The 27,110-nt window shown below is 44.1% G+C and overlaps 1 protein-coding gene across 1 annotated transcript; it reads right to left on the bottom strand.

Annotated features, from left to right (window-relative positions):
* Nucleotides 1-418: 418 nt before the first annotated feature.
* On the bottom strand, nucleotides 419-27,110 carry LOC142041614 (disintegrin and metalloproteinase domain-containing protein 20-like). Its single transcript, XM_075050608.1, has 22 exons — nucleotides 26,996-27,110; nucleotides 26,313-26,395; nucleotides 26,056-26,120; nucleotides 25,875-25,953; nucleotides 25,275-25,351; nucleotides 24,351-24,546; nucleotides 20,982-21,056; nucleotides 20,812-20,883; nucleotides 20,031-20,200; nucleotides 19,030-19,105; nucleotides 18,474-18,628; nucleotides 16,872-17,040; nucleotides 14,804-14,896; nucleotides 13,907-14,099; nucleotides 12,041-12,146; nucleotides 10,421-10,604; nucleotides 9,095-9,172; nucleotides 6,919-7,074; nucleotides 5,660-5,747; nucleotides 5,398-5,578; nucleotides 4,279-4,336; nucleotides 419-2,255 (listed from the first exon to the last, which is right to left on the bottom strand). Exons 1-22 carry the CDS (start codon nucleotides 27,108-27,110, stop codon nucleotides 2,214-2,216), a joined length of 2,511 nt encoding a protein of 836 aa, XP_074906709.1. The 3' UTR covers nucleotides 419-2,213.

Here is a 27,110-nt window from a genome sequence, read left to right as displayed (position 1 = left end):
GAAAAAGCCCTCCAGTACTACACACAGTGCAGGGTGTTTCTGAAGTACCAAGGCTTGAATGAAGATAACAACTGAAATGACCATTGAAGTTGTAACAAAATAAAGATTTTAAGGCTTTTTCAAAATCTCTCTGGAAAAGAAATATTTTAATCTCAAAATTTTGAAGAGGAAAGAATAAAATTGGTAACATTTGTTACAGAATTAGAATAATAGGAACAGGCTAAGCTGTTTTGTTATGCCTTGGTGTGTGGCTTTGCCATATATATATTACAAAAATACAAAAACCCATTTGTTCGATGTAGGGTGTTTTTTTGGTTTTTTTTTCCCAGCAGGTTCTGTGCATGCAGAAAGCCTGGCAAAGTGAAGGAGACTGAGAGTACCTACAACCTTAGTTGCTTCTCTCTGCCGGCTGGCTTTGCACTGTGTCTGGTCTTGGGCAGCCTTGGAGACATGTACATTGGGAAAGGAAACTGTGAAGGAGCTAGGAATGGAAATAGTCACTGTGAGAACTGGTATACTCTTTAAGTGAAACGAAATGGTATTTGCCTACTGGATGTCTGAGCAGTCTGCGGTCTGAATGTTACACAGTAGCTACTCACAAGGATAAAAAGAGTATTTCCAGTTGCTATTTCTATAGCTGAGCCACCCTCAGAGGCTCAGGTTTGGTTTTACTTCCTAATATCTTTGTTTTGATTTGATTTGTAGTAAAATAAATTGATTTTGTTTCTTCCCCAAGTTGAGCCTGTCTTTTGCCCATGACTATAAGTGGTGAGTGATCCCTCCCAGTCCTTGTCTTGACCCATGAGCCTTTCTTTATATTTTGTCCTCATCCCATCATGGCCGGGGAGGAGGGAGTGAGCGAGTGGCTGTCTGGTGCTTTGTTGCTGGCTGGGCTGAAACCACGACACACGCCAAGAGTGATCACCCCTTGTACATTTGTAGTAAACTTCAAAGTGATGTAGATGAATTCTTGGACAGTTTGGTAGACCTGCCTTTCTTGCAGGCTCATTGCCCTGAAGAGCCTATCTTTTGGACCAAGCCAGAGTGTTTCACTCTGGCCAAGACGGTGCCAGTCACTGTGACATGTTGATGAAAATGAGGGAGAAGGTGGTGGACAGTGTTGTTTTCAGGACCGCCCGGCAAGAAAAATGTAATTTTGGGACTATTGTATTTCCCTTGTAGTCATTGCTTATCTTCAGGAAGAGTTGGGAAGGCCATTTCTTCAAAACTGTGTCTTCGAGTTAGCTGTTTTGAGTCACAAGGGTCTGCTGTACTCTTTGGGGGAAGATCAGCTGATATTTAGAACAGGAATGGATACCAAGAATTGGTCTCAGACCATTTGTGGCAAACACACTGATACAATATTTTTTCCCGTTCTTTGTTCTCACTCAGTTTTTGAAAGCAGCAGACCTTGTGGACATTCCTATGGCCACAGAGCCCATCCAGCCCTGTCCTCTGCTGTGACTCTGAAATCCAGACCCATACAAGGCAACGGCATGGCTCAGTATGTTCAGGGATGAGTATTTCAAACAGAAATGCAATTTTTTTTTCTCTTTTATATCTGAGAAGCCAAAGAAACAATGTGTCTGCTCTTTGGTCTACCAAGCAGACAGTGGGGAACTGGGAGGTGGACTTTCCATCAGTCAGTCTAAAAAAGGAGACTGAGGAATCCTAAGAACTCTAAACCACTCATCCCGCAATCCATGCATCCTTTCAGGTACACACTGGCTTGTAGTGTTGAGCTTGCTCTGGCCACAGGCAAGGTCTGCATTCTTAGGGTTGTGTGTTGTAGTCAGTTGCTCTGGACTCACAGATCAAAACACTCAGCCTAAAAAATTCAGAATGTCGAGATACAGCCTGCTGTGTGCCTGCCTACAGAGTTTGCAAGGCCCGTAAAGTGATGACCCGGGCAGCAGACATAAAGTGCCTAGGAAGCGGAGATGGAAACCCTTGCAGGAGCAGAGTCCAGCTTCCTCCTGGAAAGCAAGATATTTGCTGTAAACAGAAATAGGAAGAAAACCTGTTTTATTTCAGTGAAGGTAACATTCCTATTTAAAGCTGAATGCCACCGAAACTAATGTAACAGATTTGGGAAGCAGGGCTTCCTACGGTTCCCGCAGAGCCAGCGATGTGTGAGGCTGCTCTCAGAGCCATGCCTAGGTTTTTTTCAGCCCTCTGAGGTCTTGTGTCCTGCAAAGAGGCACTGCTCTGGCTTAATCCTTAGAAGGACTTTCCTCTTCCTCTGCTAGGTTCTCCTGAAAAATAAAATGCTAAGGTTAGTACAGCATATTCTACTTAAACAGAGGTTATTTTGTTAGCATGCTGGTGGCAGAGTCCAGTGTTTACAATTTTAAGGAATGTATACTGGAACAGCGGAACTGTTTGGAAGGATGCATTTACAGAGGATGAAGACTCTTTTCTGGTGAAATTCAGAGTCACAGAATCCTGGGGAGGCAGTAGGATAAGTAGGTTCAGAGGGATTAGACGCATTTGTGGAGGGTGAGTCCAACAGGACCTTTAAATACAGTGGCCTGGATGCAAACTGGCCATCAGCAGAACTTCAGGAGACCAGGATCAGCTCACCGTGTCCTGGTGATGATGCTTTCCCCAGTCTGCTACTGCACGCTGTAGAGGAGATGCTGCTTTGGATGGGTCTTGATCTGGCCCAGTTTATGTTCTGTTTATAACTCCTTTAGTTGTCACGATATATTACATTTCTAGGCATATTGCCTGCAAATGTAACCAAGGCACCTCCTCTCTTTGCTCCTTTTCCCTGGGCTGGAGTTTCCAACCTCTGCCCTGGTGTCTCAGCGCTTCCTCGGTTTCTTAATTAATGTATGTTTTCAGTCTTCAGTGGCTTTTTTCATTTATAATGTTTGAAAAATTGTAGTAAAATTCTTAAACTGCATTGCTTCAATGGAATTAATTTACATGCATTTTATCAAATCTGTCATTTCTAGACTCCTGTGGTGTTTAGAGACCACACGTAATGTATTAAGAGCAAAGGTGGCAGACTTGACATACTTTTCCTAGACTACCTCTTCTGCTCTCCTCTTACTTATTTTGTGGGTTATGCTAATACTCTGTTAACATTTTGATTAATCTTGTTATCTCTCCATGTGATTAATCTTCTTTACATTATGTTCAGTGCTTGATTTCATCAGCATCTTGTGACAATGACTGCCATACTTGAATTAACTATTGACAGAAAAAAGTAACTTTCCCCATCTGTCTCTTTAGGTTCACTTGTTCTATGAGATGTGGTGGACCTCCTCAGTGCTATATAAAAAGCAGCACAGCTTTTTTTCACTTCTTAGCGAAAATCTCTTGTGTTGCAGTTTAGTCTCATAATTTTTTTGTTCTGCCTGCAATAAACCTAAAAAGCAAGGTTTGAATTTATGGTTGCCTTGACTGTATTGGGGTGTTATTATCCAATATCCCCTCAGTCACCTCAAATTATAGAACTCATGTCTTCCAGTTTTTCCCTAAAGACCATGAATTTCTGACCCCGGGGCTCTTCCCTGGGCCTCATGGATGGGTGATGCCTGTGCATGTGGTGTGAGGTGAGACCTTAGGTGCTCTTCTTTCTTACTATGCTTTCTGTTTTCTGGTTCCTTATCTGTTTTCTCCTGCTTTTCTAACTGGAAGAGGCAGGATTTTTTTTTTTTTTTTCCAGGGAGCTTTTCCTTGGAAAAGTTGATCTGATGAAACTGCATCAGCTTTGACGTAGTTTAGATTAGCCAGATTCCTGGAGGATAGAGCAGCCTTGCTGAACAGCGGCAGACACCGCAGAAAAGCCCCATGGCCAGGATGAGAGCAGAGGCTTGAACTTGTCCCTCCTGCCTGGCGGCTCCCTGCAAGGACACTATGATGTCTGCCACCTCATACTGCCAATTTTGGGCGAGATCTCATATTTGTCCCAATGTAGACAAAATTCTTATTTTCTGACTAGTGTTTTGTTTGTGCTTTCTTCAGCTGTGTCATCATGCTAATGCCAGCTCTTGAAGCAGTCAATCTGAATGCACTTCTATTTATAGGAACTTGGTATTTTTACCCTAAACTGTCTTTTGACATAAACCAAAACAATTTTCTGCAGGTATGCTGCACACACTCTTTGGGTATGTCCTCACTGGCAGCTTTTGACTTGCACTGAAATAACTGGGGGAGCATGAATTACAGAGAAAGGAAAAAGATGTTTGGAAAATACTGAGATGTTAAAGTTTTCCAAACCCCTTCAAGAACATCATTTTTATATTAGAGATGGGAGAATATACTTACTTCTTTTGGAGGAGGAGGAGTGGTACTATTATTTTTTTCCTGTCTTCTAAGTCGCCACCTATAACAAAGTGCTCAGTGAACATGAACTTTGGACAGTGATTTCATGCAAAATAAGGTGGTCTAGTTTATGGACAAGTACCTTATGAGAAATATTGGGTGTCTTTTTGAAACTGTCTCCTCTGACATGGATATGTAAAATGACAAGAAAATGAAACTATGAAGCGAGTTAAATCCTGTCTCTTACCTGAGTTCCAGAGATACCACAGATCACCGTGGTAAGGGGAAAGCATTTATTGTATCTGCTCTGAAGACTGTAGCATAGGGTAGAGGTACTTAAATTGGTAGTACATGAGGTAGCTGGGTACTAGACAGTCTTGCTGCAAAGAGCAGAACAAACCGTGTGGTTTTTCCTACTTCTTGGCACAATAAATTAGCCCAGCAAATCTGAAGCATGTGGATGTGCAGAGATCATCGAGGGGAATGTCATCGTTCATTTTCTGGTTTGGGATTTTGAACATTCTCCCCCCCCTGCAGTCACATTCCCATATTCTTTCAGTTAAGCTTATAAACCCATTTGACCTGGGAAATATGTGGAAAAAACAGTAAGAGGATAAGAGAGTGTTTATCCTCTGCACACCATTTAAAAATCTTTCTTTTTTCAACTTTTGTTCACATTTTTCAGTGAATGAAAAAAGTGAAAATCAAAGGAAAAAGTAAAAAAAAAAAAAAAGGGTTAAGCATTCCAAAGGAGAAAAAAGGAAGAGTGATTTAGGAAAAAGCCAAATTTTATGAAAAATTATCCTGAAGTTAGACAAAAATTTTAGTTTCAAAATTTCTATGGAAAACTTTTTAAAAGTGCCAGAAAGGATTAAAAACTATTAAGCTCTAGCTGCCGTTTCTGGAGAAGAGGCAGTTGTGACAAAGCTCTGGCCGTCGATCAGACCTGCAGGTTGTCTCTGAAGCAAGATGATCTTGGTTTGCAAGAAAGGTGGCCGGCATTGCACCATGAACTCACAGGAAGGCCCTTCATGGAAAGGGATGCTGAGAACCTTGGTTAGAAATTGTTAAATGTGCTTGAGTTTTGCCAAGCGATGCAAAGATTAGTGGAGCTTTACCTACCTTTGGATCCACTGAGCAATGGCAACCCTCTTGTGCAGCAGAAAGGCCAAAATCAAGAAGAGTAAAAGGAGCATTCCGGTAGCTTTTCCCATAATACTTGCAACTCTCGACACTTGGAATGGAAGAGAGAGAAAGAACATTATGCTCTGTGCACACCAGGCGTTTCTGGCACAACAGAACGCTAGTGGAAACAAGCAGTTTGTCACGTATGTTCGGATATTCATTACTGCACACACTCAACCCCAAGCGAGCAGATGCTCACTTGCATGCTGCCTTCCTTCTGCTCTCGGGCTGGGTCTCCAAGGCACCTCCACCACTGCGACTTGGGAGCTACCAGCATTCTTAGCTTTCTGAGAAACAATAAAAAGCCTTGAGGTATACCGTGTAGAGGCTAAAGTAATGCTATATAGGCCTGGAAACGGGAGTCTTTGGGCTGGCATGGTAAGGAGTTTGAGGACATAATGAATGAGCAGGAAGGCTTCCAATGGGGTTCCCTGATAAGGACACGCAGATGAAGAAATACCCAAGTATAGCACTGAAGGATGAGTAATGTGAGCTGAACACCTACTTCAGCTAATGGCTGAGGCTCCAATGTGTAGGTAGTGTATGGATAAGTAGGTATGAGAGATTTTTCGTAGGGAAAGTGTAAAAGGGTTGGCTTCTTCCAGCACACATAAGCAACTGTTAAGGAGACCCTAGGAGAAGCCTAAAACTTGGCATCGGCCTTTCTCTGTGAATTGAGAGGAGCAGAACGTTACCACTTGGGTACCTTCCCCTCCTCACAGGCAGGTGAAATGTTAGAGTGGGTTGATATTTGAAGAGCAGCTGATTTGACATATAAACAGTTATCTGCTCAAAAGAGTTATATTTCTGCGGTGCCGTGGGCCCTTTACTGCCTGAGTGACTTGCCATTTGCCTGGTCGAATAAAGAGCAGAAGGATCTATTAGCTCTTTGTCAGTAGCAGAACTAATGAGCAAAGAGGGTTGGGGAAGAGCTTGAAGGCTGTCAGCTGTCGGGTGCTGATGGGTTTGTGGAGTACTGCTGAGTGACTGTGTGGTATTTCTTAATCAGCCAGTTAGAACAGCGAATGTATAGGAAGGCAAAAGTACACCTCTCAGAGGTACTTGCCGGGATCATATTTATTTATGTCCTGTCCTCTCTGGGTTGGAGCTCTGCTGGAGATCTCTGTTAAGAGGAGAGGAAGATTCTCCTAAGAGGGTTTTGAATGCTCAGAATGACACACCTCATAAACCATCTTAATGAATGTGTGCTGGCTGCTTGGCCCCTGTGCTTAGTGGAATCGATCTGCAGATCGTGTGGGTGCCCTGAGAATGGTCTGAGAGAGTCAGGCAAGGCAAGCACAACTAGCATGATAAAAAAAGAAGGTGAGGTAAGAGAAAAAAAAACACCTGACATGGCTAAATAGCAAGGGACAAAGAGACGCCTGAACAAAGTCTAAAGTGATCTGAAAATATAGATGGAGAACTGCTGAACTCGTTGAAGAAAAAGTAAAGCTAAGCCAGGCAGTGCGACGTGCAGAGAGGTCCCACCCCACGGCACTCACTGTGCGAAGGAGGAGGTGGTCCGCTGTCAACGCTGCCTCCAAAGCCTTCCAGCTTGCAGTCCGGAGGGGCCCATCCAAAATCACAGTGACAGTTTTTCTTATTGTTGCACACCTAAAAGAAAACACTTTATGGCATGAAAAATAAAGGAATCATGAGGTGGCCCTGTGTTTCCCTGGGGAATAGGCTGCTAGCACAGTTTATTGGCAGGCACTGCAGAGACAGGCTGGGTGGAATGCGTGTCCTAAGATAAATTTGTTACTCTGCTTTAGCTGCCATTGTGGAAATGTTCAGCCTGTTTTGTGCAAAGGTGATAGATAGGCTGGTGCCCCTGGTCACAGGCTGTCGTGGGCTGCGTGGCTTGTACCGATCGTTAGATGTCTGCTATGTTTGTGCAGGGAGGGCAGTGGGAGTTCCCCATCCATCGCTGAGGTGATGGTCCTGTTGGAAGAGGTGCGACAAACACCGCAGGGAAGAGATGACAGCATACAGAAGGCGAGAGATGGTTACATTTGCCTTTTCCAACTTAGTAGGAGTGCTTTTTGCACTTCTCAAGCCATTTTTAATCTGAAAGTTGGAAAGCCTTTTTGCAGTCTTTATTAATTGCAGAGCTACCCTGCCCTTTTGAATGCTTTGACTGTTTCTGTTGTGACTACATATTTCACAAATATGTCCAAAATGAATTTGTCACCTTCATGTGATTCAAAAATTATGGGTTTTCCTGCAAGATAGGACCATAACTCCCTTGGTTGCACATTTATTTGTCCCGTCCAGGCTGGATTACTCAGCTCCTGCGTTCCTCGGTTCTCACTCACGGTCCCTAACAGCTGAACCTCTCATGGGGCGCAGTGAGGGCTGCCAAGCAGCCTGAGTATCCTCACTGTCGACCAGGAGCAGAGGGAAGAGCTCCCCTGGGACTACTGCCCCGATTTTGGGTCATGCTGCAGTGTGGGTCTGCGGTCAGCCCGTGTCAGTGGCACGCACCGAGTTGATGCTCTTTAGAGGCTTGTCGGCTGATTTCCTATTATATGTTGTTAGTCTAGGTTTGTGTTACTGCTTGGTAGTATGGACCCATAGCTCCGCTCCCTGCATCTCAAATTTGCACACCCGTGTAGGTAGTGACAGTTTCCCACCCAAATATAGCGGGTCCGCTTTGAGTAACATTTTCTCTCTTCTGGGGACACAGGGTTGAGGCTAGCTTTCTTCACTCATTTATGCAGCCCAAACCACATAGAGCAGTAATTATTAATTTTCAAGGATGTCTATTTAGTTTGGAGAATGGCTTCCCAAGAAAAAAGTGTGCATTTTTTGGGTTATAACATTTCTCTCTGAACACAGTACAACGACATGGTTATTCCAACTACTTTGAGACCAGTGTTGCCAAGAACATAACTTCTGAAGGACTCGGCCACCTGCAGCTGGTGACAGAGCAGAAGAAAACCAGACCTCAGACCCTTCTGTCCTGGTTGACAGACTGCCAGTTACAGGTTGACAGACTGCCAGTAACTTCTTACTGGTCCTTGGCAATACTACAGATAAAAGACAGATGATGGCAAATCTTCCTAATATTCTCCCTTAGCATCCACACTAACACCCAGACAGATCTTCTGCTCATCTACAATAATATCTGTCTGGAAAGGGGCAGGTACCTTGGAAGTGATGTCATAAAAAAAGGCCACATGTGAAATAATTCTGCCAGTATTAATGTCTGGAATGTAGGTTTTATAAGTCCAGCCAATATTGTACAAAATCTGCCATTTCTGTAGTATTTGTAAAGAAAGCGAAGTTGCAGAACTGAGCATGCATTTTTTAGAAGATCTCTCCAACTCCACCTCATTTAAATTCAGTAGCACTGGCAGGTGCGATGAAGGATGAAGTGTTATGATGAGGAAGTTGGTTTTCAAAATATTTGAGGGAACAAATAAGAAGAATGGTAAAGTAACCAACAAAACTGCTATGAAGAGCTGTGGAGGGCCAGAGCAGAATCTGGGAGGAGAGTCATGGGTGAAACCAAAAATAATCTCTGTGCTGCTGAACCAGGAATGATTCTGGACTTCTAATGCTGCTTTTGAGAGACAAATTTACACTTCATATACTCTACTGTTCAAAGGATACTTAGATGTTTTCTACTTACCCCTCTGCCATTGCATTTTTTCTCCCTACAATCACTGTTGAGAAAAGCCGCGTTGACACATGTCCTGTTCATACATATCTGCAGAAAGAGGCAGATTTATATTAGTGAAATGATAAAATGACAGATACTAGGAAAGGGCACTGACCAGTGAGTAGGGATAAAAGTAGTGAGAAATAGCAGGCCAAGTCTTTTCAGTCATGAAAAGTTTCATTTAATTTTCTTTCTCCAAGCAAGCACTAGGGGAGCATAAAATGAAGATCTCAAGTTCTGGGTTCAAGGCAAACAAAAGAGGAGACTGAACAAACCCTTGAGGGTTACGAAATGCACAAACCCCACTTCTACCTCAGGAACTGAGTACTTAAGAGCTGAAAATTGAAGGTAGTGCCAGTATTAGTAGGAAGTACCGTATGTGCCTGCTCCGCTCATACCCTTCCCTAGGTACCTGCCCACAACTGGTGGAGGATTCTGGGCTGGATGGACTCTTGGACTGACCCTGCACAACCATCCTGATCTCTGTACATAAATGCAACACTATTTCCCCAGCATGCTCTCCCGCTCCTGGCACTTTATGGCTCAGGAACTCTGGTCTTGTCTTGTCCAGTCCCTGACGTGAACAAGACCTTGGAACTCCAGAAGATGGTTTGTTTGTGCAGTGAATAACTTGGAGCATTTTCCTAGCTCTAGGAGACACAAACACATCTCTTCTGTGCAGAAGGAGAATGAAGAAGGTATGTTTTCAACTTTTTGCCTTGCAAATTAGTTATTTTTGGAATTAATGTTTGCATTTGTTGATGTGAAACCCATGTCTCCTGAAAGGAGAACTCTACCAAAGCCAACACTGAGCAACTCCTTCCCTTTTGGTGGAACTCAGCGCCTCTGTTTTTCTTAGAAATATTTTCCCTGCCATGTAATAGCAGGAAACTCATCCTTTAGTGTGTCATCAGCTTGGCAGGAGTTTGGTCTTCTGTGTGGGTCAAAGGGAAGAAGTGAGTCCTATTCTTGGAAAAACACTTCAAATTCTTTTGTATATACAACAAATAAACGTTGACTTTGATTAGTAGCTTCAAAAGAAGAGTACAATCTATTTCTTTTCCCTTCTAATAGAAAAAAATACCAGCTATTGTGTTAGCCACTCAGTCTGAGGTAAACACCCCCCCCCGAAACCAATACAATATGTTGCTATTTTTCAGCTGTTAAAGGAGGCTTTAACAGAAGGCACTATGGGGTTTATGTCAGAGACCAAGAACATCTCCTTTAGGAACAAAATCCTTTCACTTAATCTCTGTCCTGTACTATTCATATCTCCTCCTAGCTCACTAAGAGTACCTTGTTTCTACCGCACGATGTGCCGTCTTTCACGGATCCCTCGTCAGGAGTGTCTGGAGCCAGGTGAAACTCGAGTCCCCAGCAGAGCTGATCGTTCATGGTAGTCTGAACCACGGTCTCGCCGTCTTGCCTGACTGGTACTCTTTTAATGTTAGCACATTGCACTCTTCCACACAGGACATTCCTGGGGTAGACAAACAGCCTGCTGCAGGGTCTATGGAGACATCTGAAGATGTGGTGATCCGTGGTGCTGGGACACTGGGAACAACCCTGGGCATGGTCAGAGGTTCCCACTGTCCAGGACCAATCCTTTAGGCAGTTTGCACCCAACCACCCCTTTTCTGAGGTTAAGTCATTTAACTAGTATTGACACGGGCTCTTTTTATGCCTGTTGGTATCAGTACACATAGACACAGCCATTTGGTGTATCTCTCCAGAAGCTGCAGAGCTACTTCCATTTGACTATTTGACCCTCACTTTTCATGTGTTTTGCCCATTTTATATACTGTATGAGAAATACTGCTGTTTATGCCAGGAAGAATTGAGTGTAGTTATTCAGAAACTGTCTCTGTGCCCAGAGATGGCAACAGTGAAGCTCAGGTGCTGCCTGTGTAGTGCTCAGTAGGAAAATAGGAAATAAACTCAAGTTGTGAATGTGCAACCTAGTATCTCCTCTAATGACAGCAATGTCCCCCTCCTTGGTGAACTGCCAAAGTGCAAGCATGAAGGTTAGGTACCAGCAACTGCATATTTTTGAGTGAATGTTAATATGCATAGGGATGGTCCCAGTAAACAATCTCCTCCCTTTTCAATGATTATCCGTATCCGCACTCAGATGTGGGTCATTCTCAGCAGGTCCTGCTCTCAGGACAGGAGCACAGAGGAGGGCTTGGAGAGTGATGAGTTCAAAGGTTAAGGGACAGCACTCTACGACAATGTCTCATCTAGGCATGTTTTTTAAGATGTACTGACTGGTGACTGCTGTGCATGACAGCAACATGAAAAGAATTCATGCTAAAGGAGAAAAAGGGTTAGAGAACCTGTTATCAAACTGAACAGGAAAACTCAGCCCTCGCCTGGTGATGGGATGACCCCTTACTGTGGGAAAGCTGGAAAGTATCATGTGCTAAACTTCCATTCATGCTGGGAGATAAGATTTAAGGCTGTTCTGGACAAGCAAAGAAGAAAAATCTGTAAGTTCCTGTAAAAAGAAGACCGTCCTCACTTAACTTTCTGGGTTGAAAGTGCAAGAAGAACCCAACCTGAAGAAACGCTGCCTCAAATTCCTTCTATTGCCATGTGCTTTTTTCCCTTACTTTGACCGTTATACAGGTAGGCTCTCAGCAATGCTTGTACATCACCTTCACCTATGAAAACCAACCAGAAAAGCCTAGCAGAGCATCCAGGTCATACAAAAAAGCTGCACTCCTTTTCCCGACACTGTTTTTGCTTTTGCCTCTCTTGTGCTTAATCCCAACAAAAAAAATTCAAGTTGAAAACCCCTTAGAAGCAGTGCTCTGTTTGTATGCCTTGTATAACAACGCACAAGAGTGCTGTCCCAGTCCTGCCTGGCTACTGGCAGGAGTGGGACACCAGTAACCACCAGTAACCAGCACTTACTCTTCCAGGCATTTAGTGTAGTGTGTCCCGTTCCAGCCACAGTTCCCACACCGGTCGCCTCGAACATTCACTTCCCTAAAGCAGCTCAGCGGGGCACGGTGGGCGGCTGCAGAGCGAGAGAGCAGAAGGAGATGTTCACGGAGAGGCAGGGACTATCTGCACCCCCATAATCCCTCCAGATGATATTTGTGGTTTTTCTGAAATGAAGTTCCAGTCAACCACAGCTTGCATTTGACCTGCCATGTTTTATGGGCATTCCCCCCCCCCCCCCGCCCCTTTTGGTTCTGGTCCTCTTTTGGACCAAAATAGTCAATGTGAGACTAAAGTGGCTAAATGAACAGATTTGCCACCAAGAGATCAACCAATGATCAGAATGGTCTATGGTCATTTATCCAGAACAACATGGAGCATAAAATTGGATTAAAAGCCTAAAATCTTTCCCAAACCTATTTTTTTCTTTAATTCTAACTTGCTGGGTGACACAGGTTAATGTATCTTACATTTATCATGAAACCAGAATCACCAACATTATATTCAGTATTAGCAACACTAATTTCTGTTAGATGTCAGAAACAGCTCAGAGATCTGGATTTCAGTAAAGCAAAACCATTTCTAACCCAGGGGACTCCCAGTTTTTTCAGAACATTTTTATATTCACAGAGTGTTGTATAAGAGTAACAGACCACTGAGGGAAAAGAGGGAGAGCCTGTGGTCAATGCAGGACTCCCATCAGGCATTTTTAGAAGTTTTCAAGCATCCAAAATGTTCTCAAGGTAAGACCAACCGCCAGACTTCCCAGCTGTCCTGCAGAGGTGGCTGAGATCACTGCTGGCTGTGTTAGCACCATTTAATACTCGCGTGACAATTCCTTTGGTGCCCCACATCGAAATAATGACAAAAATATTCTGCCTGATCAATATCCTTGCCTTTCCCAGCAATGCCTTTCATGAGAAATGCTACTGTCTTCATGTGCAGGCGTTCCCAGAGACTCCAAACTTCTCATAAATGTGGTAGATCACAGAGGAACTGTGGCCATACTTGCAGAAGACTTTCATATGTTCATAAAGAAACCTAGGTCTCAGATCATGATGGGCATCACTGCTATCACTAAGAAGGGAGTGCAGAACAGATCTGCTCTGCTGCAGCTTCAGGACACGTGCACTGGGGAAGTTTGGTTACTTCCTACAGAACTGAAATAATCTGAAAGAGGATGTGGGCGGGTATTCAAAAAAATCACATGCATGCTTCAAGTTTGAACTGGGGGAAATTTAGGTGCCTGAGTTATAGGTTGGGGTTGCTTTCAAAGGCATAAAAGTGATCTCAATGACTGTCTCCAGCACGTCTTTGTTTCTGGGACCGTCTACTGGCAAATGGATGAGGGTGGCCACGTCTGCTGTTCCCATTGCACAACGGGCATGGGATGTTCCTAAACAGCACTGCAACAACCACTGCCAGAGAAAACCCCTTTTCCGTTACCCTAACTACTATAAATATATAGAATCATCGAATCATTTAGGTTGGAAAAGACCCTTAAGATCATCAAGTCCAATACTATGTTTTATATACACATTAATATATATATGTGTGTAGTTATATAGCTGTTGTTATAAAATCATGGGGTATTTAAGAAGTATTCTTTAGTATTTTTCATGCAAGTACTTATATTCTTAAGTAACTGGCCCATCTATTGAAGCCTGCCTGCCTTATAAAGAGTAAACAGCGAATCTTCAGTGACTGTGGAAAAACCAGACTTTTTTAAAGCAGAGGGCAGGGAAGGGGGAGGAGACACGAGACGAAGTGTTATCTGAAGGTGAGGGCTAATTCCCTATGAGATGATCTGGCTGTTCCTTGGATGAGGTATCTTGCCTCTGCCAAATAAAGCTTTGCATTGTGCCTCGTGGCTGTGGCAGTGTCCATCGTAGCAGCGGTCGTTGTCACCACACAGGGTTCCATCTTGCTTAAATACATCCATGGGGCAGCTCTCTGAAGAGCCATTGCAGTACTCGGGGAGATCACATATGTTCCTATCTTCTCTGCAGATTTTTCCTGCTGGCTGAAACTGTAAAGAAAAGCCCACAAAATTAGTTTCGAATGGATTTTTTTTTTTTTTCTGGAGTGGCTGGCCCAAATAACTGAAACTCATGTGACAAAATCTTAGGGAATGCCCCAAAAGTGTAAGATGAAGAACAGCAACTTGAATTTGCAAAAAGTCGGACAGAATAAGGACTGAAGGAAGGTATAAGGGACTAAAGTCCTTGCTGTCCTATGGAAATTGAGGCATTGCAAATGATGATCACTGATACTCCAGCAGAGAAACTCGTGGTTTTATTTGTGCATTTCAGATTGAATCTGAAATGCCTCTACAAATAGTGTTGCTGGATTTTCCCTAAAAGCTCAAAATCAGCAGGAATGTAAATGAGGTTTTAAAATCTCTTTCCTTTCAGCCAGACTTGTGATAGTTGGATGTTTGGTCCATGACACTGTTGCTTGTGTTGGGTTAGTTGGTCCTGTCCTTACACCCTTGCCTTGCTGCTCCTGCTGATGGTTTTTTGTCTGACATAAGTTCAGTGTATCTAAGCTATTTGTTTTCTACCTCAGCTTGAGCAGTTTCCAATCAAGTTTATGGATATTTTCAGACCAAATATACTGAGAAATACAGGAAATAAACACTATAGCACCTAACCGACAGCTCTGAAGAACAATTAAATCATTAGTTTGCCCTAGATGACAAAGCCAATAGTGGTTGTTGCTGTTGTGACTTACCTGACATTTGTGACAGCATTCACCTCTGTAACAAGAAGCCCCTGGTGTGAGCAGGCAGCTGGAGGAGAAGCAGCATCCTTCTTGGAGGCATGCCTGGAAGTAAATAATGTTGCACCTTCTCAGTGTTAAGAGTTTCTTTATTTGGATCAGCTTCCCTAGCTTAAGAGACACAGAATTAAAGGAAATAAAGGGGGAAAAAAATCTGCTGTTTTCTGCTGCTCCTCAGACTCTGGACTTTCTGGAGTTCTGTGTCAAGGGGAACTATGCCTTGTGTAGACACTTTTAAAACAATTCACATTTTTCTTTAAACACTAGTGCTTCCATCTCATCTCCTCTGTTAATCAGCCAACCTACCTGCTTCACAGGGGTGCTCTAAGAATAGGCCCATTAATGTTTCCAAAGTACTTGGAAACCCTTCTGAGCACAGCAGGAGATATTATTCTCCCTTTCTATCCATTCTTCCTTCTTTTGTACTTTCCTTCCTTCCTTCCCTTTTTCAACTCTTTCAGCAATGATCCACCATTTCCTTTAAAGTTGAAATTCCCAATCCCAAACCATTCAAGGTGCTAGAGCTGATGGATTTCTCAACTCTGGCACATAAACACAATTAATTACCCAAATTTTAAGAATACCTGGGATGTAAAGGTATCTGCCTTGGAAGGAGAGCTGGTTAATGTTTTTTTAGCATAAAAACAAGGAAAGGAGACAGGAACAGGAATGAATTGATCACACAATGCTGATGAAGAGGAGATAATAGGAACATTAGCAAAGACCAGAGCTCTTGGGTCACTGGTGGAAAACAAGATTTCCTTGGTTCTCCTGAAGAGGACTCAAACTTATAATGTGGTATTTGAGAGGGAATGTAGGGTTGCGTAAAACTTATTGTGGGATGTTTTGGGGCAAATGTGGGGATGTGCAAAGCTTTGTTGGGGATGGTGAGGGGAAAGACAAAAGGCAGGGGGAGATTAAGGTGGATTGGGGAGGAACAAGTGTGGGAAAATTGAAAAGAGGGGGGATAAAAGAGGGTGATAAAAAGGGTCTCCTGGTCAGGGCACTTGTATGGCTGAGCCCTGTGCCTGATTAAGGAGAAGAAATCTGGGACGAGTGGTTGGAGAGAGCAAGGTTCTGGGGGCTGTAGGTGGTAGGATTTGGTTTTTCCTAGCATAATTTCTTAAAGCAGGTGAATCCTCTTTACCAGCAAGGTGCATGATGTTCAACCCAAGCCTGGATATAATACACATGCAGATTGCTCTGTGTGGGAGGTGTCAGTGCAATGGCTGGGTTTTGACAAAGCTGCAGAATCTTTGTACAAATAATGATTACACAAAACACAAATGAGAGTTTCCACTGGAAAACTCAAACTTTCCAACGTGTCACAACTGCATGGATCCTGGCATGAGAGCTGCAAAGATACCAAATTGCAAGTGCTTCAGAAAAGCACTTCTTTCATGGGCTTCAGAGTAAATATAAGAAAGAACAGAAATAGAAAAACTCTCATTTTACAGACAAGAAGATGCAAGTGCTCATAACTTGCTTGTATATAGAGCGGCTTGGAGGCAAAGACATGTCCCTTCTGAAGAGTCTCCTCTTTGTCTGCAGCACTGCTCAGATACTTCTGTTTTCTTCAGACCCCTCATTTTTAGGAACATTAGTACAACCAGAAGGAAAACACCTTTCCATTTGGACAAGGTATGGAGAGGTCTCATCTCTGTCCTAGCAGCGTGACTCTTTATCAGACACTTGCAGAGTTCACCGTCAGCTCTGCACAGAGTCTGCCACGAAAGGTCCCTCCATAGTCATGGAAAAAAACCCTGAATTTACCTCTAGATATGCTCTGCATATGTTTACACAGATCATGCATATTTTGCCCACAAATAAAGCCATATTTGGGAAAAACCCCACTTCACAGAATTCACAGAAGTAGAAGCCAGTGGGCTCATTTGAATGTGTAACACTTCAAAGACCAGTTCTTCCCATGAGTCAGTGAGCTTTCATAGTTGCAAAACCACCACAGTTTTATGAACACTACTCTAACATGTAGATTGCAGTGAAATTTTTAGTTGCTAACCTCGTCACTGCCACAATCACATTCTTCCTCTTTTTCCAAGACACCATTGCCGCAGAGTTCAAGAAGAAATGGTTTTAAAGATGGTATGTTGAGTAGACAAGGTAGATTTTTTCTTATTACTTCATCGTAATATTCTCCCATAGTGCAATTACTGAATGCCAAGCAAGATCTGTAAGAAAAAAAAATTATATATGACCATACCATATTTATAAATTAATTGATGGACTTAAAGAACAAATAGATTAACTAGCAAAGAGGAACATGGACAGTTTTAGTAGGAATAAGTCTTTTTTCTCTCCTTTTTTCATGTGTAAATACGGGCATGGAAATTACTGTGGCCAAATTGGAAACAACTCAGCTGAACATATTGATTAATCGCCGTTTAGGAATTCTGGAAGAACTATTGGCTAAAGTGAGCGGTTTGGAAACAGATCAATTTAATGAGTACGTTAGGATAATGAGGTTACTATTGGAATGGATGGCAGCAAAAGCTGAGGGATCAAAGAGCCATGAAACATGGTGCTCTGACTTGCTGAGGTTCTCACCCCAGCCCTTGTGTGCTGGGTCACAGTCCCCTTGAGGTCACCATAGAGGTGACTTCCAGGTGGACGGGATGGGAGGGACATCACAGGGTGAAGCAGGTCTGCTGGTGACCCCACTGAAATGGCGGTTTCAATCCTGATGTTCTTGGAAGAACAGACAAATCTGCTAGGAGACTTCAGTTTCTCCAATCCTTAATGTCTTCAGGGAGGCTTAGCTGGTCTCTAGTAAAGATAAGGGTCTAATATGAAGCATGGAGCCTGTGTCTTTCTCATTGCTGCAGTGTGTGCATTGCAGAGAGTGGAACAGAGATGAGGACTTCTTCACACCAAAAAAGGGATCTTAGGACTTGGAAGCAAACCAATCTGCAATGAAGAAACCTTCACTGCCTGCTGAAGTCCACTGTGTGTTGGGCAGACCTCTAGAGCTAAGAGGAATGAGTCTTTTTTAAAGACATTGTATTATCAGCAGTACGTGGAGCTGACCAATGCAAGGATGCTCCTGCAATATCATATGGTTTCTTTGATGCTAAAACAACAGAAGCTGATGTCTACCAAATATTTTTCACAGGTTTCAGGAGACATTAGTTAATTAGTGGAATTCTTTTTCTTCATGATGATCCTACATCGAGAGAGCAGGTATGAGGAGCAGTTCCTGCTATGAGGAAGCCAAAACCAAGCAGCGCTTGAAGAAAGCAGATGGAAAATAAATATTCTGTGGCCAGTGGATCCAAGGAAGCCAAGTTTTCTGTGGATTTGTGTCTCAGGGAGAACTGGTATCTCTTGTCTTATCTAAATAACTATTTTCACTTGATAAAGCATCGTAGAGTAATTTAGGTTGGAAGGTACCTCTGGAAGTCCCTAGTCCAACCACCTGCACAAAGCAGGGGCAGCTTAGACTCCCATTCCTCTGCCAAGGTGAGCTGGAAGATTAAAAGATGCTGTGGAGGAAAGGGCATACACCCCCCCTACAGAAACACAGCGTTTGCTCAGAGGTGGACAGCTGAAGGCAATGACCCAAATCTCACCCTCAGTGATGTAGGGAAAGCCAAGCTTCACTTACCCCGGGGATGTTCGCATGATGCATCCTCTCTGGGTGCAGTTGCAATTGCAATATTTGTTTTGAAATTGTTTTGCGTCATCATGGCTGAAGCCTAAACTGTGGCCTATCTCGTGGGCAAGCATCATCATGTCGCTGATGGTGTCGTGGCCAGGGAACTGCAGGTGGGAAGAAAAACCACAGGTCCACATTTTCTCAAGTCAGTGTATGTTGATGTGGAGAAATTCAGATCCAGACTTCCAATGTTTTGCTCAGTGATTGTGCAATTTGTGCTCACTAGGGACTTGCACTGGCAAAAAACCAATTAGGGAAACCAAAGGACCCCTAAAGAGTTGGTCTGGGGAAGCACTGGAGAATTGTTCCTTCACCGTCTCGTCTTCTTTAAGAAATGGCAAAACCAAGACCAACATCAACTCCTTTAGATGCCCAGTTTAGGTGTTACCTGCTAATTGGTAAAAGCCTGAGCCCAGGAGTTATGTAGAATTAACTCCCAAGGTTCACTGTGAATATGAAAGGTTTATTTTTCCTTTCAGTGCAAACCCGCGAGGTCTCCCCTTACCGAGATGACACCCATGGAGTTCGTCTGGCACATCGTCCCCTTCCAGGCAAATCCCCGTTCCTTGTAGTGCTGGCCACTGCAGCGGGAAAGTTTGAACATTAAAGAAATGCAGAACCACTTTGTGTCAATAATGGGATGCATCGCCTGAATTACAGCTGGAAAATAATGGTTTTGGGTAATGAGGGGCTCCTTTCTTGAAGAAAAGCCCAGCATCACCCATTTCTCCTATGGGAGCCCTGTATGCAGCTGGGCTGGTACCCACAGATCAGGTGTGCAAGCACCAGCGATGCATCATGCTAAGGAGGCAGGGCCACGGTTTATAAACTCATTGGCATCCTCCCTACTTTAAAGGGAAGAGTGGCCTATAGGCTATTTCAATAAAAAATAATTATTCAAAATGATTTTTAAAAGATTTGGCAATATAATATGTTGAAGGTTTCTTTCCCCCAAAATAAAGGAAAAAGGAACAGACAAAACAGAAACAAGGTGCTAGGTCTTAAAAAGCAAATGAGTGAAATAAGTGATTAAACATCTTGCAGTTTGAGATCTAACTCCCTTGTCCTAGCAAAAAGGTTTAACAGAAATATAGAGTTGTAAACCATATAACAATGAATTATTCTATCTAAAAAATGAGTGGCTTGTATATATAAAAATAAGTAAAAACTAAAAATGAGATTGAAATAATTCAGTTACAGACAACTGTATCAAAATTGGAAATAAGCTGTATGCTCTGTGTGTGTACGTGTGTGGAAAAATATAAAAGAGGACAATGAAACGCAAAAGAGAATTCTTGTACCAATTTACATGACAAGTATGTGCTGATTAGTACAAGAACCGATTAAGCTGTTACATTTTTTTCCACGAGATATCACCAGGACGAAAGACTTATCAGCATATATATGTAAAAATTAGAAGAAGAAAGAGATGAAAATATTCTCGCTCCCTGCTTATCTCCCCACAGCCGGCACGTGAGCTGAGCGATTAAACCGCAGCGCTCTTACAGCAGTAACTGGATATGGTCATAATTAATGCGACCGACGGCATCCCTCTGACACCACGCGGCAAAAACCTGCAGCGTCCGGGCCAGGCTGCGGGCGGCCGTCACCTGGTCGGTCCTGGTCCACATCTCCACCGCGCTGACGACGATCTGCAGCTTCATGCGCCTGTACACCTGGAAGGCGGTGAGGGTTGCATCCCCTGCAGCCCACGGGGCGCGCAGCTTCACTGCGCCCGCCGCCGTGATTTATTCGTGCAAGGACCAGTTTCTTGCTAAAGCTGAAAGAGCTGAGCACGCCGTTTATTTTTGTGCATTGTACTAATTTAATGGAGCTTTCTGTGTAGCTCATTTTTGAGTGCCTTACGGCTGAGCTGGTGGCTGATGCACTGGCTCCTTGTTGGTGTATTCACAGAGCAGAAGAGGAAAACTCTTGTGCTGTTTTGGAGGGTTCGGAGCAAGAAGAGGCTCGTAAGGGGGATGATCGTAAAGGAGAGAAAGGGAGGTCGTAATGAGCTACCAGAAAGCATTTAGTAATAATAATGCCTATTCTAAGTCAACCATTTTATAGGGATGATTTCAAAATTATTTTTAAACGGGCTTCACTCATATTTGAAGCAACTTCTTAATAGTTGAGGTGGGTTTTATAGCATCGAGGAACACGTTGGTTCCTGGTAGAGTAGCTGCAGTCAGGCACAGATCATTCATCTCTTTCCCAGGGTCGCGGGTTAGACAGCCAGCTGAGGGAGAGGAACGGCAGTTGTAATTACCACGTCATTAAAACTCACCATGTTCAGGAGGTTGCTTATGGAAATGAACAGATGTAGCATCAGGGTTTCATTGTAGTTCTTAACTTTAAACTGAAAGGGGAGAAGGGCTACGTTACAATGCTGAACGCCAAGGATTCCCTCCAATAGAACACGACGGCCGTAGCACGGTGATAATTTCTGATGCTTACCAGCTCTTTGTTTGTGACCAGGGCCAGCTCCAAGTATCTGGTGGGCACAGGCAGCATCTGAAGACCAGGAACCTCCTGGTAGTGAACAAATGACACTGTGGTTATTGAGATATGTTCAGGAGCTTTAAAGCTTACACCGCACTGTAAAAAACCAAAGTGGTGTTACTCAAACTAATCCAGAATTTCCCTTAAGTACAAGAACACAGAGCAATTATGCATTAGAGAAGGATTAATGAGCATAATGAGTAATCAGGGCGAGAGCAGAGACATTCAGAGACAGAACACAGTTGTAGGTCGGGTTTTCTTGGTAGGAGGGGGATTACCTGGCATTGCTCATGTTAAATCAGCTCACTATGAGCTGCAGACTTTTGCACGTGCTCAGACCATTTTTTAATCCTTAGATTTGGCACCACAAAAACTGTGTCAAAGGGAGAATCGAGTGGGGTCAACACGAGCTGCCTGCATCAAGCAGCTCAATGCTAGAAACCAGGAGGGTGAACAGATAATTGCAGATAAAAACTGGTCCTGAAGTAAAATTGTTCAAGCCATACGAAAACCACGAAAAGAACTCTTACTTAGTTTTTCTCCATTTTGCCCAGCACACCTGCGTAATACAGCAAATGGGAGCGTGCCCACCGATAGACCCAGGCAGTGAGAGGCACCGTGGGCCGTGCCTGGGATCCATCAGCCTCTGGAAATAAGGGGTTTGGTACTGTGCCCTTTGCGTGTTTACTTGTGCATGGGCAGCTCCATAGGTGGAAGAAAATCTGCTCTAGGTGGGATGCACTCAGTCTTGGGCTGGGTAGAGCTCATTGACTTCTTCTATGTACATCCAGCACATTAATTGCTGGTAGCAATTGGTTAATGGGTAATCTGGGGGGTTAGTCTTCTCCTCGCAGCAGGTATTGCTCGTTGGCAGCAACGTCCCATCTCTGACGGAGTGAGCGCACGGTGAGACTGTGAGGGCACGCAGGATCTGCAGGTTTGGTGAAGCGGCGAGGATTAAAAGCAGCTGACCCTACAACAACCTGGCTGGTAGCTTTGGCATTGGCTCAGGTGGGGGTGAGGAAGACACGTTAGCTTTTCTCTTGAGTAGTTCCCACGAGTTTTGGTGGTAGAAGAGAGGAGGATGAGTCTCTATCTCTGAGAAAGACAACTTTCTAAATGGTTTAGCTCTTGCAGAAGTATGCATGGCTAAAAAAATGCTATTGCTTAAATAATTTTAAGCATGGGGACTCATCTCTCCTCTCCGGTGAACAAATACCACTTTATTATTATTCTAAATTACCCCCTTTCCCTGGCAGGTTCTCAGTAAATTCAGTGAAATTGTAGCAATTTATAAAACAATATTTCTCCCATGGGAGCTGATAAGTAATTCTTTCATCTAAATGCTTCATATTATTATCAGAAGACAGCATCTCTGAATGTCACTCTATTTCTTTCAGTGAATGCAGTCACAGTACGCTGGCATAGGCCAGGCTGTCGCTATAAATAATCCACACTCATAGGTACAAAAATAACACTTTATCTCAGTTCTTTTGAAAGCAGGAACAGCAATGACAAAAGTCCTCACAAGCTCTAAAAGCTTTCACAAATCAAAGCAAATAAACTATTTTTCTAACCAAGGTGTTTCTGATAACAACTGCATCAGTAATATCCAATATCAAATGATGTCAGAACAAACTAATTTCCTTTGAAAATATGGAAACTGTTTCTGAACAGAAAAGAATCAACAGAAGTGTGCATTTTGGCATAGCTAAAGCTTTTTTGGTGTGTGTAATTTGAGCAAACTGGGGAGTAGAGTTTAGATTTTCTTACCATAAGGTGAATACTAACTAAAGACACAGAGGGAGAAGTTGTTGATCTTTATTGCCTAGATGTAAAGATGCATTAAGTGGAGTCCCAGGAGAGTCAGACCCAGAAGAGAAGCTGTTCAACATCAATCCCAGCAGCCTGCGGTTAACACAGCGTGCTGGCAGATTTGCGGACAACTCCATCAGAGAGGCACGATGAACAGTGATGAGACTCGAAATTATTCTGCTGCCCAATGAGGGAAAAGGAAGGCAAACAAATAGGGTGTAGGAGCAGGAGTCGCGTCAGTAAGACAGGCGATGTAACCTTCCCCCTTACTCGGTGCTCACAGGACTTCAGCAAAAACGATGGTGGGGAGAGAGGCACCCAGCCGTGGCCCCGAGGACTTGCACCTCCAGGTCCCTCTGGAGGTACGGGAGAGGCAGCACAGACAGAGCACTGAGAGGCGTTCAGAGGTTTCTCCACACAAGACGAATTACAACCCCAGAGCCTCCATTCCTGACACATTAATAAGGAAGACGATTCAAGCATTGCAGGGAGTTGCCCACAGGGGTTGTGCAGTCTCCATCCTTGGAGGTCTTCAAGATCCCACTGGATAAAGCCCTGAGCAACCTGGTTTGACCTCAGAGTCGACCCTGTGTGGAGGAGGAAGCTGAACCAAAGACCTCCTGAGGTCCCTTCCAACCTGGGCCATCCTGTGACCCCATGAGATGGAGCTCAAGACGGTTGTCAGAGGGGCTGATAGCACCCACATCCCAGGAACACATCCCACCCCCAAGCTGTGTCCTTCCCAGGCTCTTTGCCCGGGCAGCCCTACAAAAGAGGGTCTGGAGGGAAGAGCTCTGGATGCAGACACCTGGTCCACGAGTCTACACTTTTCTTTCTGGAGCCAGGCAGTAAAATACTGGATTGTCGATAGATTATCTATAATAGAAAGGCAGCAACGATTGAAATCATTGCTTCTACAGCTTCTGATCACAGCTTATTTAGAAATGTTCTCTAACTGTCTTTAAAAATAATTAATCGTTTCAGATTTGTTTATTGAAATCTTCAGCTGCTTTTACCTCTGGAGCTGACAGACATGTCAACTCCGCTCTTTATCGCCATCTTAAAAAAATTCTTGTTTGCTACTTCCACTTTCATTTCAACCCCCATTTTTAAGACCTGAATATTTTTTTCAGGGTTTGTGAGACGAACTGGCAAGCGGGAAAGGATCTCAAGAGAGAAGCAAACCCAGGGCAGGATGATCTGCACCTGACAAAGCGCTACCTAACACTCCTCAGAAACAGAATGGGGTCTTCATTTCACGGTGTGATGCTTAGGCATGCCTGTAGGTATGGTTTCCATATCATGTGAGGGTGCTTTGCTCACTGTCACTATACAGAAAACCTGTTTGCTTCCAGACCTGCAGATGCTTTACCGCGTGAAACCCCTGTCATGCTTTTATGAATGCAATAGGAATTTTCCCTATGGTTGGATCACTCCCAGCATTTAACATAACCTGTATGTACACACACAAATGTGCAACATTGACACAAGCAGGTGGGGAGTCCTTACTTCGATAACAAGGATTTTATGACTCCTGTTGGCAAGTTCTCCGAATTCAGGCAGGTGGTCCTTGTGCTCTTCGGGCACTTGGCATAGCTGATGTGAGCCGCCTTCCAACGCCCTTCGGTAAATGAGGTGCTGAAACGTTGAGGAGTTCTGCACGGGCTCGATTTCGTACCTCAGATCTCCAATTTGCAAAACTCCACTGCGAATTTTCCAACAGAGGAGTCAGTAAGAGATGCGAACTAAATGACTTCTTAAATTATTTAGTAAATACAAAAATAAACAAGGTGCAGGGTGCTTATCATAGCAGGAGAGGCAGGGCAGCCCTGTGCATCTTGCCAACAGGTAGAAGCTCCAGGAGCCGCCTCTGGGGTTCAGGGCTATTGGGATCAACCCATATTTTATGTTTTTTTTGTTTGAAGGGGGGGGGGGGTATGGAAAGATTTAGCTCTTGCATACCACTGCTCCTGTGGGTAGGGATCCCCTGAGAAGATACAAGGAGCTCACCTAAAAGATCTTTTATGGAAAAGAAGTGTCATGCCCAAGGTTTATGATACATAAGAGAGCCTTGAGAGAGCAATCGTGCAGCTTTGGAAAAAAGTAAAGAAGTTGCAGATAAATGCTATATATTAAAGGAAAGTGAGAAGGCAATAAAAGCTCTGTGCTACGGCTCTTCCAAGGAGCATCTGTCTTTAAGATCTGTTTATCCTCGCATAGACACTGCAGCTAAATAGGCTGCATCTGCTAGTAAGTTTGCATTCTAAAAAACCTCACTTAATTCAGAGACCTTTTGGGGTGCTTGTTTGAGAAAGAAGGTGCAGGTAGGTCTACCAAAACTCAGTGTCATGCCTGGTCTTATAAGAGAGGCTATACGCCCATCCCAGTTAATTTGATACTGAACCCCCCATTCTTCCCTGGGAAGAGCCCTACCTGATCCCGAAGCACGTGCTGAGGGAGACAACGGATCCCGGGGAGCCTTCCACAAACCCCTTGTAGTAGCAGTCGTCCTGCAAGGTGCGAATGTGGCTTCAGGCTTCGGGAAAAGCTCCCATGCCCGGGTCAAAAAACCCCCGCATCAGTAACGGGACACATAAAAACCTCCCCAAATCCAGGTTTTACCACTTTGAAAGGGGTATTTCACATGCAAAACAAAAGTGAAGGCATAGAAGGTAAATAGGGAAAAAACAGGAGCCTGAGAGCTCATCACTGGATAATGATGAATTTTCGGGGGGGTATTTTGTGATTTCTCGATTTTTCTTTTGATTCAGTAAAATTATTTTAAAAACTTGAAAAATTTGAAAGGGAAATCAAGTGTGCTGATCAATCTGAAATTGTTTTTCTAGTTTTTATCAGTCTCTATACAATTTCCTTCCTTTTTTTAAACAAACAGTGTAAAAATAACAAATTTTTTTGGAAACAGAAAGCCATCCTTTGCTTAGATCCACTGGTATATTCAAATAAGCCTGCGAGGAGGAGGAGGGTCATTTAGTTCTGGCTGTTGATGCATCCTTGACAGATGCCTAAACTTACTTGAATATATGGAAACTCGGTTATCAGGTCTCCTTCCGGACTGTATGTGAAAACCGGGATATCCTTGGCTATCAGATTTCTGAAGAGCAAAGCAAAAATCCTCAGTGCGGGTCTATTAATTCCCTGTAATGGCCCCGTGCAAAAAATAAACAGAGGAAGGAAAACTGGGGAAGAGCCTTACTTTGCCCGCACCAGATGGACGACATGGTGGTTTCCTTCTGCTGTTATTAAATAGGACGTGTCCCCCTGGAACAGCCGAGGCACTGATTAACTTCAGAAATTAATCCAACAGTGGAAATGCTATTTACAGGCTGATTTTGGCTGGGAAGCTGGATCTGTCCCCTTGCCCCACTCTCCCTTCAGCACCCACCCATGGCCCCTGCAGAGGCCATGGTCTAGACCCATGGTCGAAACAGCATTTCCTAAAAAGCAAATGACCTCTGTGAAGACCCCATCCTTTGCCTCCAGCCGCCTGGGCACTGTAACTTCAGAGTAGATGATTCTTGATGCTTCAGTAAAACCTGTAAGGAATTCTGCATTTAGGGAAAAAAGGGCATTAATCACAACAGGCAACGAAGGATTTCCCACCCCTGCAGTGCAGAAGGAGGATTTTAAGTGGATGTTTGAAAAATTTGGTATGTTTAAATTTTGCCAGTCCATCTGTCTTCAATGAGAGGTGTAGAGGAGGTGGTTGAGCAGCTCTTTGCTGTTAATGCTGGCTTCTAATGAAGCTTAGGATACAAGAAACTCCAGAGAACATTTTTTAAAAAGGGGAAAAAAGAGATGACTTCAGTAATTACAAGAAACTGAGCCCAGCGTGCATCATCCCCCTGCTCGCCTCCCCAGCCCACGTTCCCCAGCCCGTGTCCCTCCATGCCTGTCCCCACCCCGCATCCCCTGCCCGTGTCTCCCGGTCTGGATCCTCCACCCTCATCCCTGCCCTTGCATCCCCCATCCCCATCCTCCACCCACATCCCCCCGGGCGTGTCCCCCATCCCATGTCCCCCCATGCAACCCCCCCCCGCCCGCTTCCCATCCCACCCGCACCCCCCTGTGCCCCTCCACCCTGCCCTTCGGGGTACCCCAGCCCTGCTCCATCCTCCCATCTCCCTGCCCCTCACCTGGGCAGAGGAGCAGGATCAGTGCCCTGACCCACGCGCCCCTCGGGGGTGGCCAGCCCCCCGTCCCCATCTCTGTGTCCCTCCAGACCGGTCCAGCCCTGTGGGGACACTCCAT

Source organism: Buteo buteo, chromosome 18 (genome assembly GCF_964188355.1).
Source record: "Buteo buteo chromosome 18, bButBut1.hap1.1, whole genome shotgun sequence".
In the NCBI taxonomy this organism is placed as follows: domain Eukaryota; kingdom Metazoa; phylum Chordata; class Aves; order Accipitriformes; family Accipitridae; genus Buteo; species Buteo buteo.
The sequence above is the reverse complement of the archived record's forward strand: the minus strand, read 5'-3'. Positions and strand labels throughout refer to the sequence as shown.